Source organism: Lissotriton vulgaris, chromosome 9 (assembly GCF_964263255.1).
Source record: "Lissotriton vulgaris chromosome 9, aLisVul1.2, whole genome shotgun sequence".
NCBI lineage: Eukaryota > Metazoa > Chordata > Amphibia > Caudata > Salamandridae > Lissotriton > Lissotriton vulgaris.
Genome location: NC_141697.1, coordinates 233,331,401 through 233,344,590, shown reverse-complemented (window position 1 = coordinate 233,344,590; position 13,190 = coordinate 233,331,401). Strand labels below are relative to the sequence as shown.

The 13,190-nt window shown below is 45.6% G+C and overlaps 1 protein-coding gene across 1 annotated transcript in view; it reads right to left on the bottom strand.

The window, feature by feature from the left end:
• Nucleotides 1-13,190, bottom strand: part of BUB1B (BUB1 mitotic checkpoint serine/threonine kinase B) — a 440,231-nt gene that overhangs the window by 168,883 nt on the left and 258,158 nt on the right. The window contains exon 17 of the mRNA XM_086937370.1: nt 5,292-5,379. Coding sequence (XP_086793496.1) covers nt 5,292-5,379 — 88 coding nt within the window. The remainder of the gene's footprint in view (nt 1-5,291; nt 5,380-13,190) is intronic.

The following is a 13,190-nucleotide window of genomic DNA, read 5'->3' as shown; positions in this document are numbered from 1 at the left end:
CTGATCTCATCCTAAGATTGGACCTTGACCTAATCATCCTGACTGAAACCTGGTTACCAGAATCATCTACACCTATAATGGACATTCTGGTCCCCCCTAACTACCACATCATTAGGCTTGACAGGTCTGGCAAGATAGGTGGCGGAATCGCATGCATATACAGGAACAGCCTTTCTGTTCTGACAGTTTCCGTGCCGTCCCTACCCTCTCCAACTTCCTACGAATACATCTGCCTCGATATCATCAGTGATGGCAAACCGATATGCTCTCTCCATGGCCTTTACCACCCTCCCAGAGACCACCTCATCTTCGCCCAGCAAATGATGGACCTGATTTCAACCAACGCAGGACGACAGCTCACCCAAATATACCTGGGCGACTTCAACCTCCATTGGAACGATCTTAACGATGCGGTGGTAAATAGTCTTAAAAGCTTCCTCAGCGCCCTGGACCTCACACAATTATGCAACAGCCCGGCCCACAAGAAAGGCTCTATCCTCGACCTTATCATCGCCAAAGAGGGCGCTACTCAACTTGAGGCTATTCAACCCTGTGACTGGTCAGACCATCATATTGTTACATTTCACATCAATGAAAAAGTCAAACTCAATTCTGTTCAACCCACCAGGCCTAAAGTCTGGAAAAGAGACCTGAAAAGACTCAACCCATTATCCTTACCCCCGAACAGTCCCGACCTCCTACCCCCCCCTACTGGCGTTACAGATGTCCAATCCCTGACTGACCACTATCTTAGCGCAGTGACCTCAATAATTAATGAGGCTGCTCCCATGCAGCTAAAAAGAGTCTCCGCTAAAATCTCCAACCCATGGTACGACGGGAGTCTCAATGAAGATAGACGAGCCATGAGATTGGCAGAGCGCACCTGGAGGACAGCTCCCTCTGCACTACACCTGAAAACCCTGAAGAAAAAGAGAAACGCCTACTTCAGGAAAATAAAGCGCTCAAAAGCAAACTTCTTCAGCCTCCAGCTCGACCAAGCAAAAAATCGCCCTAGAAAACTGTTTGAGTTAATCAGAACACAAGCCAAGGAACAACCCCAACCTCTCAGTACCTTGCACGAAGCACCCTCCTGTGAAGACTTCGCCACTTTCTTTACCCAAAAAACTGACAACATAAAGAATGATCTCCGCGCTGACGCAAGACTCCACAGCACACTCAACTGCATAACACCCACCGAACCTAAAAACAATGCAACATGGTCAACCTTTGAAACCTACTCCGAAGAAGAAATAGGCAAACTGCTCAACACCTTGAAACCTTCCAATCACCTCTCGGATCCCCTCCCTGCTAACGCTGTCAAAGATTTCATCCCACTGCTCCTTCCTCTCTGGACTAAAATCATCAACAGCTCGCTCCAAGAAGGAACCATCCCTGACTCCCTCAAAGTTGGACAAGTCAGACCTTTGCTAAAGAAACCTACTGCCGACCCATCCGACCTAAACAACTACGGTCCCATTACCAATATTCCCACTCTCGCCAAATTATTGGAAAAATGCGCTCAACTACAACTGACTAAACATATCGACCTGTTTGATCTCCTCAACCCGCATCAATCAGGCTTCCGAGCAGGACACAGCACTGAAACAGCTATGACTCACATAATTGACGACGCCCTTCAAATCCTAGATCAAGGTGATACCTGCCTCCTCATCCTGTTTGATCTCTCTTCGGCATTCGACACTGTCAAACATGAGAAGTTACTCGATCTTTTGAGCACAAGAATGGGTCTTTCTGGGACTGTTCTCAAGTGGTTCACCTCCTTTTTACACAACAGGTCGCAGAAATTCAAGAGTAACAACCTGATGTCCTCTCCAATATCTGTGTCGTTAGGCGTCCCCCAAGGATCTTCCCTATCACCAACTTTGTTCAGCCTAGTTATGGAACATCTCACCACCTTGCTCCAAGCATCCAATGTACTTTTTCACATGTACGCAGATGACACCCAACTATATCTCAAATTACAATCCCCCAACGACATTTTACTACTGAACTCTACGATCAGAAGCACCCAATCCTGGCTTGCTGATAATCATCTCAAACTCAATGCTCTGAAAACAGAATTCCTGCTGATCACACCTCCCGCGAAGATCCCCATCACGCAAACCTGGCTTAAACAGTTAACTGCACTCAATGTCCAACCCATCATAGTGGACTCAGCGAAATCTTTAGGCATAACCCTCGACTCCAACCTTAACATGCAGCATCATATCAGCAAGGCTACTAAGGGAGCGAACTTCCAAATCAATACACTGAGGAAGCTTAAACCCTTCCTACCAGCCAAAGACTTCCAAACTGCAGTACAAGCTCTAGTAATCCCGCGAATTGAATACGGCAGCACCGCCCTTTGCGGTCTCCCGTTAACCAGCACTGCACCCCTAAGAGCCTCTCTAAACGCTGCAGCCAGACTCATCACTGGATCAAAAAAACACTCGCACATCACCCCTGATCTGAAAACACTGGACTGGCTGCCTTTTGAAGCAAGAATACATTTGAAAATCGCCTGCATGACACACAAGGCTCTACATCTGAGCTCTCCCGGATACCTCACTCAGAAGCTGTCAATCTCTGGCGGCTCTAGAAACACTAGAGGCACAGACAATCTTCTGCTAAAACCTCAAAGATTCCGGAAGGTAAAAACCTATAAACGCTCTTTCTCAGGAATGGCACCCAGGATCTGGAACTCACTCCCTCCTGAAACCAGGCTCATCTCCTCCTTCACACTTTTTAAGAAAGAAGCAAAAGCTATTTTTATGGCCAAATACACTTGACCTATTAGCGTGGATTTGGAAAGACCCTACACCGACCTGTATTACTTTGTTCGAATTCTATGACTATGTATTTCACCTGAATTATTGTTGCTACTAACTATCTACGCACACATTTAACTCGCTGTTCGAACTCTATGACTATGTATCTCACCTGTATTATTGATGGTACTGACTATCTATGCACACATTTAAGTGTTATATTTGTATTATTGATGTGCTGTACTACTTATGTGTAACCCCACTCTCTTGCTGGCATTACCAGCCGTGTAAAGCGCTCTGATATCTGCAAAGATCCTGTTTGCGCTATATAAAACTTTCAAAATAAATAAATAAAAATAAATAAGTATCTAGTGTTTTCCAGCCTGCCACCACATACAGGTGTCTGGCCTTCTGTAGGTGAGAGCCAGGGCTCTTGGAGGTCAGTAACAGTGCTTCCACCGGAAGAAGGTGTCCACACCTCCTCCAGCAGGATGGCTAGTGGTTTAGCATATCAAGGCCAGACATTTGAAAGTCCCTGCCACCTTTGATATGCGACCCAGGCTTACCCCAGACCTGGGAGATGCCACCCCTTGCCCATAGGCCCATTTAGCATCAGGACAGGCAGGACATTAGCTATGCAATAGGTCTGTTACATCACCGGGCTAGTCATACCCTTAAGGTGGGCTAACTGAAGTGTTCCACAAAAGAAGGGTTTGCACCATCTTGTTTTGGAGGAATTAGTAAATCTGGAACAGGGATATGCCCATTTCCCACAGTAAGTAGTCAACAAGGGGGTGTACTGACCCCAGGGGCAAGTAGCCCATTGGCTACTACCTTTCACTTCTCCTAACACCCTTAAATTTAGTATTTAGGTGGCCTTCTGACACCAGGAATTCAGATGTGTCTGCCTGAAAGAAAAAGGACAAAGAAGAGCCGAAGAAGTGAAGTGTGGAGCAGCATCACCTTTGGCTGAAAACCCTGCCTGGCAGCTACTCTCCCGACAATCATGGATACAGACTTGTCCAGAGGCGGAAACTGCCACCCCAAACCCTGGAGGTCTGCCCAGCACTTCCTCGACCCAGCAGTATCTCCCTTGAGGTGGAGGAGACACTCCCATACACCAGCAGTCATCAACTGCAGCTACCCAGTACACCCCCGCCATCCGCGACATCTATGGAGCAGCACCCGAGCAAGAGGTCATAATGCTCCAGGAGGTCAGATCCAACTCAATGTCAAGTTTGGAGAGCCCAGGACCCCCCAGGAGCCGCCCTGCACCAATACCTGAGGTACCGGAGCCAGTTGCAGGCACCAATGCTTGTTAGTGTTCAGTCGGAACATGACCGCCCAAACTTAACTGCACATTGAGGGACCCCGAGAGAGGACAGTGCCACACCGAGAGTGGCCCTGCTGTATTTCTTTTACATCTTCAGCAGGTACCACAAGAACCGTGAGAGCCTCTAACTCACCGACCTACCGGATTAAACACCTCTACACCCCAACCAGGGCTCACGGGCTAAGACCCTCGAAAGTCGAGCCTTCCCCTTGGGATCTACTGGACTGATTCCTCAGTCCCCCCTGGCAGTCTTTCCTGACAGGTACATTTCTCCGCTGACTTTAGCATGTAGTCTTCGAGGCTAGCACCGATGAAAGCACGTTTGCACTCGGACATCCCAGGGAAGGCAAATCAGAACTGTTGGTGTTTCTTGGACCCTGACCCCTACTTACCTTAAGTCCAGAAGACCAGTCCTGTAAGTCGTCTGTAAATGACTCTATGCAGAGAATGTTCTCTAATAGGATAATATTACTTCATTTGAGTCTCATGCCACAAATAGGAGGCGGATATTTCTTACAGTTTCCACTGTAAAATGTGATCATATCTAAAGTACTTACCTGATTCCAATAATCTTGCAGCCTAAAATTATATAAAAATACATGTTATTTCGCTAAATTGGTCTGAAGTTTCTTCTATAATGTGTGTCTCATTTATTGACTGTGTGAAACTAATGCTTAACACTACCCTTTGATAAGCCTAAACTGCTCGCCCACACAACCACAAGAGAGCCTTTGGGATCATAAATTTAAGCCTTGTAAGTCAATAAGGGCCATCTGGACTTTCTCCATAGTGTACCCCATTTTGGTACACTGCATAAAAAGCCAGCTTCCTACAGGGGTGACTTACAAATATTTAAAAAGAAGGGTTAAAAGCGGTTACTATGACAGGTGAATTTACCTGCACTGGTAGTGGCAGGCCTGCAGTCATATGTGCATTATCACTGTAGGGAGGAACATTTAGTGCAGCAGTCCACTTTTGACATTTGAATTACAGGCCGTAGATGGGCATTCGTACCATATACTAGGGACATATAGGTGAGGTAAATATGCCAATCAGGTGTATATCAATATCAAGTTGAAAGGACAACACAAGCACTTTACCACTGGAAAGTAAGGGTAAAGTGCACATAGTTCTATAGCAATCAAATGACTCAGCAAAAGGTAAAACAAAATGTGGGCTGACACACCTACCTTGTGTTTGACAAAGCTGAACAGTCAGACTCATCGAAGATCGTGAAAGGGAGGTTTGGCTGGGCTGTCAAAGTCATAGAAATTGATTCTAAAACATATGAACATATTAAATGTTTGCCATCCACACATTTGTCAATATTTCAGACACCAATGCTAGTCAATTATTAAACAGTCCTTTGAATGTAAGTTGTATTAACATTAAATACAAACTAGTTTGCAGTTCTCTTAATGCCACATACCTAAATGAAAAGCAAACAAAAGAAAACACATTACTGATAAATTCACTATTAAACAGAATGACAAAGAACCAGAGAAAAAAAAAACATTATGTAAAACATTGAGTTGCAAGGCCAAATTGCCCAACCAATCTTTCCAGGAGATAAGCTACTCCTAACAGGTCCTGCATAATATGGCAATGATAAAGCAGCAGGCAAAGCAGAACATAATTAAGATATCAAAGCTTGGTTTGACCATAAACCAAAAGGCATTGCGATGAGCTTATCAGTCAACTTACTGGATAATCAAAAGCTACTCATTTTTATGCATAGTATAAAGATTCAGAGGTCTAAAACCCTTTTGCGGTCCCACTTACAGCTTCTACTTTGCAAATTTAATGGAGTGGTCTTGAGGCAAGTATACAGAAACCAGTGCTCTCCGCAATGTCTTCTCAAAGGGGAAGCAATTTGTTAAAGCAGTACCTGTTCCTGTAAGGGACATTGGTTGCTTTAAAAATAAATGTGTTTCCTTTTTGGAAATACAAACATTGGATATTCAACTTGGCCTTGAGGCTCTCAAAAGATTTGATCATACTATTGTTTTAGCCAGAGACCATCGTGAAGCAGTCCATGTATCTCCATTTCTTAAAACTACCTCTCGTCAGTCCAGGTGTTAAGTTTTTGTTAAGGCATATAGGGTTAAAATAGGACAGGAATGCTGTGATCAGGATCGCCTGGACAACAGTCTCAAGGCGGTTCTAGTTATTGTTGGGGAAAACACATAAACTCAGATTCTTCTGATCCAGCCATGGCATCGACCACCTTCGGACTCCAGCCCGACATGATTGATAAAGCACCAATATTTTTAGGTTTCGATCTTATGCTACTCTGAGAGGTATCTAATTTAGGCTGCCTGGTGATAGCACAGCAAGCTGTGAGTAGTCAGTCTATGTTCACCAGTAGGTGTGCATATCTACATACTTTCGGAGGCTTCTTTCCTTCCCAAATAAAATGATCTATCAGACCAGAATTTCATAATAAAGCAGGATGGATGTGCCAATATAAGGTTTCTGAAGAGATGAAGCAATTTCAGTAAAATTACTATTTTACATACAGCAATGGCGCTAACCAAGAGAATGACCCCATAGGTTACAATAGCAGTAGTGTCTCGATTTCTTGCAATAGTGGAAAATTGTCATGGGACAAAGTTATATGGAGTGCAATATGGACAGCATGTAGGTTAATGCTTTTTAAATCCACTGCAGAGCGAAGAGAAATACACCTAATTATTTGGTTTAAGGGCTCTCTTATTGCTGGGACTGCAGAAGGTTGATTTGATTTTAAAGCTAGAAACTTTGCAAAAGCAGTCCTGCTTACTCTTTCCTGTGAGAAGAGACTGCTTGGGCTGTGGGAAAATCACCATCACAGATAGTTTGAAATTGCTTGCCTTTCTATATTTTATTGCCACACATCTCTACTGCAGCATAGTGTTCTATATGAAGTGTAAACAATGAGCGGGGAAGCAAGCACCCGTGCCTTGTGCTCCTTTGTATATCTATCGCCTGTGAAGTAGTCCTGTTAAACCTAATGACCACTTTTGGACTTTGATAATTCGCACAACCCCAGATTTAAGCCCATCCTCTGAAGAACTCAGTGTAGAAAACACCAGTTGTGCTCATCAAAGGCCTTTTCTGCATCTAAGAAGAGAAAATGACATTCCTCCCTGTCCTCCAAGCATTCTCTACTAGATGCAGGACCATTTCTTGTATTATTGCCAAAGTTTGCCCATAACTACACCTGACTGGTTTGGATCTACGGTCTCCGATATCCAGCATTCCAGGCATTTAGTTGTGCAGATGTGTAGGAAGCTGGCTCTATATATACTATACCGAAATGTGGCATAGTGTGCACAGAGTCCAGTGAAACACCAAAGGTAGGCAGAAGTAAAAGTAGATAGCATCTTACTCTCTATTTGTGGTAGTGCAGGCGAGCCGTAAGGCTTTATCAAAGGTTAGTGTTAAGCATTTGTTGTAAATACTCTATCAGCAAATGATGTCACACACCCAACTTAGACCTATAAACAAATTGAAAAGTCCATTGAAATTATGCATTTTTCCAGTTAACCAACCATCTAGTATATTAACTGAGTAGTCAATAAAGTCAACCCAGGACCGATTTAGGGTTTTGTTAACCTCCCCTGAATCTAATTCTATTTCCCTCAGTTGTGAGTCCAAAGCACTCAGAGTACTCTTCATGAGGTCCCACATCTGCCCCTGTAAGGGTCAGGAGTCTGTCCTTGCAGTTACCAATGATCAGTTCCCACTTCCTCACTTTTCACATTTCAAAGGCCCTCTCAAAGGCTATGAACCATTTTGTGATATCATCAGCTCTTCTTATGTAGGGGCAACCTCTTTGGGATTTTAGGGTCATATGATTGCTCTTCATCCTTATTGAGTAAATTGCTGCCACCACTGATGGGAGTGAAGCCCATCTCTGCACTCTCTTTCTCTAGAACCGGTAGTCTGGCCTCTAGATCAAATCTTTTGGTCAACCTTTCTAAAAGGCTGTCCTCACTGAGGTTGCCTCAATTCCTTCAGCAGCAGCTGAGAGGTTTATTCTTCGAGCCAAGGGCACTTGGGCCCTTCTCTCCCCTTCATAGGGGAGGGCGGTGGTAGTTATCCTCATCCCCTCCCTCTACTTCTTCATCTGAGGGGTCGTCACCATTCTCAGAAGGATGGTCCTTAGCATACACTGCCAACAGCTCGTGGAGCTTTAGTTTGGAGGGATGGGACCTCGTGATCATATTTTTTAGCTTGCATAGCGACCGTAACATCCTAAATTCTAAATTGAGATGAGGGGTGAGGTCGAACTCCTCAACCTGTTTCTCTATGCCATGGTTATCTTCACTTACAGCTGGGTTCTTGTTAAGAGACATTCTAACAAAAAGTTCTAACCTCTTACCCCTAACTAAAGTAAACTTTTAATTTTTCTAAAACTCTAAAGGGACTTTTAGTAATTTGGAAAAAAAATGTAAATTCAAAAATCAGAATTCTAAAGACAATTTAAGAGTTCTGTCATGTGATCAGGTGGTAACCAAGTTAGTTCAAGAAATGGAGAAGTGTGGCTCAATGGTTAGAGCGGCAGACCCTGATGCAGAGGTCTAGCCCGGGACCAGGGTTCAATTCCCGCCTCGGCGGGTCTTGGGCTAAAAATTCCACGGACCTGATAATTCTCGCCTCGGTGCCTATTCCAATCACGGAGTCCCACTCTGCGACTCTGGGCAACAGCTTGCTTAATCTCCACAAGGAAGCCTGGCCTCCACCTTGGGGTTGCCCAGGAGTGGACGCCTCACAGGGAAAGACAGGATGGGTTCCACAGCGATATTCGTACGAGCGCCTTGAGACCCTTGCGGGTGAGTAGTGCGCTATACAAGTATCAATTTACATTTAAGAAATGCAAAGTTGTATATCCCACTGCGGATCCACCAATGTAAGAAGCAGGCTCTGAATATACTATACCAAAATGAGGTATAGTGTGCACCGAGTCCAGTGGAACCCCAAAGGTAGGCAGAGGTAAAAGTAGATAGCACCTTACTCTCTATCTGTGATAGTGTGGGCGAGTGTAGGCTTTATCAGTGTGTAGTGTTAAGCATTTGTTGTACACAATCAGCAAATGATGTCACATACTCAAAGACTGAACTCAGACCAATTTGAATAGTATAAAAATATTATTTTGTTGTATTTATTTCCTAGAACCAAGCAAGCCTGGGACGGGTAGGATGATTTATACTTTGCAGTAAACCGTACAGTTGAATGCAGTTGTATATACTTGGTTTTGGGTACAGATAAATCACTTGTAAGACAATACTTTGAAATACTGTGCATATACTTTGTAATTAGTTTGGTAGTATTGGTTATATTGCTTTGCAGAATACTTTTCTTACACGGTGTACTATACCTGGATACAGCACTGGGACATTTCCTGGATAAAGGTAAGTAAATGCAGTTTGGTTATTAGAACACAATTGTATAGGTTTTAATAGATTTTCCAAGTCCACGCTTAAAAACTTTTTCACAAGAAAACGGTCAATGTTATCCTACCAGAGGAAATCGAGTTATCGGTTAACAGGTAAGTACTTTGTTGTGGGAGTTGGTTAGAACCAGGGTTCCCCCAGGGTCAAGGATGTATTCTCAAAACACCCTCAGCGGCACTAGGGCAGCTGGATGCAGAGTGCTGAGGCCCAATGTTATCCAATGGAGGTTAGGGGGCCTCCGGTTGGTGGCTGCTCACGAGCAGGGATGTATTCTCAAAACACCCTCAGCGGCACTAGGGCAGCTGGATGCAGAGTGCTGAGGCCCAATGTTATCCAATGGAGGTTAGGGGGCCTCCGGTTGGTGGCTGCTCACGAGCAGGCCACGTCGTTGTGGGAGCAAAGCTCCTGGTGTTAGGCTCAGGGCAAAGGAGGATCCAATTTAGCACCCAAAGTACACCCGCAGCGATGCAGGGGTGGCTGGGTGCAGTGTGCTGTTTTTGCATCGGGTGCCTGTTTTCTATGGGAATTCTCCGGTTGCAATAAAGCCTGCAGGCTCGGGGATGAAGATCTCCTGGAGGGGAGGGGACCACCAGTTGGAGAGGTAAGTTGGGATGCCTGGGGATGCTCGGACACCATCGGTTGTGCCACCCAAGTCAGTGGGAGGTCGGATGCAGGTTTGTCTTTAGGCGTCGGGTTTTCCTTAGCAGGTCCGGCCACGGTCGGAAGAGGCTGCAGGTTTCGCTGGGAGATTCGAGGCAGGTCAGAGATCATCAGACCTCATGTCAGGATCGCCGGGGAGGCCTCCTCGTGGTGTTGGGCCACTCTAACTCAAGTCGTGGGGTGGGCACTCCAGTGGGAAGGGGCATATGGCTCACTGTGGTTGGCTGGATCCCTGCATCTGCAAGATGACGGGACTGCAAGTTGTGCTTCACCTCGCCGCCCTCATCTGAGGGGTGGGGTTGGAAAAGATGTGCACACCTCATTTGGTTTTCCTGCCAATTCTCCCGCCCAAAGTGAGGATCAGAACTGGTGGGGGCCAGTTGCTGGAAGCAGCAAAAGGCCTGGGGAAGCTCACAAAGGCGGCAAGCCTTTGAAGATTCCCCTTCGTGGACCATGCCCATCCTAGGGGAGGAGGCTTGGCACCTCACCCAGGATGTGCATTGTTTCAGACCCCTGAGAGCAGCCGGCTCTCGACCCAGGGATCCAGAAACATGTCTGGTGGTGGCAGCTGGCGAGCAGCCACTCAGCATGGACACTAGTGTTAGGTCATTTTTCAGAGGGGGGTCTCTAAAATGCCCTTTGTGTGTATTTTTCATTAAATCTCGCACTGGCATCAGTGTGGGTTTAATGTGCTGAGAAGTTTGACACCAAACTTCCCAGTTTTTAGTAAAGCCATTATGGTACTGTGGATTTTGTAATGACAAACTTCCAGCACCATACATTCTAAATGGTATTACTGCACTTACAAGGTCTAAGAATTGATTAGCTGACATCGGTGGGAGGCTGACCTATGCAAGGGCAGTGGGTTGTAGGCATGGCACACAGAATTGTGTCCCATGTCGACTCATTACATTGTTCTTCATCAAAACACACAGCCTGCAGAGGCAGTGTGTGTGTGTGTGTGTGTAAAGGTACAGGGCCTCTAAGGGTGGCACGATAAGTGTTGCAGCCCTTAGAGGCCTTCCCTGGCCACAGTGCCCTTGGTACCTGTGGTACCATTTACAAGGGACTGACTTGTGGCCAAAGAATGCTAACTGGGTTTTGTTTTGCAGGTTTAGGGAAAGAACATCGGCCCTGGGTACCTGTTTGATAGGAACCCAGGGCACACTTAGTCAAAGCACATCAGATGTTTAGCAAAAAGTGGGGGCAACCATGCCAACAGAGGGCACTTTCTTAAAAGATGCAGAAATAAAGCAGCCCCCAACAACTCTTTCAAACGCATTCAACAAGTTGGATATCACAGTTGTATTCATGTAATTTTCCAACTATGGGCCTGATTACAATGTTGGGCGGACCGGACCGCCACCGACAGGCCCGCAGTGACCGCCACATTTCACTACAAGAGGTCAGACTGCAGAGGCCAGATAGAAAGACCACCGCCTCCAACGAGATCTAGGATCCCGTCGTGGCGGCCGTCTGAATCTTATTCCTAACATGGCGGCGGTGCCTGTGCAGGCACTGCTGCAGGGATTACGATGTCGTTTTCCAACTGCCTTTTCATGGTGGTTCGAAGGCCATGAAAAGGCAGATGGAAATGAACTTTGGGGCTCCAAGCAGGGCCTCAGTCCCCTGTGGGCCACTACTAAGTGGCCCTGGGGATACATGTAGTGTCTCCACACACATCAAAGCCTGTGTGTCAGGCATCACATGGATGTAAACAAAGTTGTTATTTTTACTGCAGCCGTAGCACAAGCCACCGTAGAATAAAGCCCTTTGACTGTCACCATGGCAGCCAAATTGTAATTAGACGGTCAGACCGCCGCCTCCCTGTCGAGCAGTCCCCGGACCGGCGTGATGGCGGGAGGCGGTCAGACCGTCCAGCATCAAAAGAATGCCCTATGTTCTTAATGCAGGCCTTGAATTTTTTCTCATCCACAGTGTCAAACAACAAATGATGGCTGGGCCTCCATATTTAGAAAAAAAATCAGACATGCTCAGAAAGCAGTATGCCACCCACGTCTGCGTTTATAATGTGGGAAAGTATCCTGTCTCCTAACAGCAGGTGGTCCAATCTGGCATGCATTTTGTGTGCCCCTGGGAAAAGGTGTAGTCAAGTGAGTCAGTGCTTTAGGCTCTCCATACATCCATTAATTTGACCGATGCCAGCCACTCTGAATGTTTGACAGTGCTCTTGATGCCCTTCTTCGCCACCTCCCCAAAAGAAGGTTAGTTTACATCTTTCAATCCATCCATTGCTATGTGAAGATATACCAGCTGTGCAAAAGAGCAGGATAGAGCGCTGCCAGCCACCCGCTGAAGCCGTATTAGGACTTCTTAAGGTACTATCAACCTTAAGTCCAGAGCAATCTCACTCTGATAGAATTCCCTTCTGGAATCAGACATTACCCAATTCCTTTATAGATTTCTAGGTCCTGAAGAAAGCCCACCGACCCCCTAGGGGAACCCAAAAGGGCTGAAACATGTCGACCCTTCATTTGGACTAATAAAGTGCAGTAGGCGCATAAATATTCCTTCCCTGCACAAACCCCATTTTGTACCTATTTGACCCATACACCGAACGGAATAAAGTTACAATTTTTAGGTAGTATGAGGATCACTTTTTTAACGACTCACTTCACTTGAGCACCTTCCACTCACCACTCATTACTGACCACTACTTGAAAAACCAGTGGTTCCCTCCAGGTGGAGGAAGAATGCAAAAGAAACCCAATGATAATGCGGTCACGTAACTGATACAGGCAGAGAATCAAGATAAACCACCACACGACCTGCCTACATGAATGAGGGTTTTTTAAGTACTTTCAAAGTACTGATGGATAGAACACATTGGACCCTGGCTGCAGTTACAAGTGATCCATTCCCCCTTGATTTTGATATACCAGTATAAACATCTCCCCCTCTGCTGGTATATGTACTTTAGAGATCATTGGTTAAGCAAGTCTTTATTACTATCAGGACAATAGTTAGTTG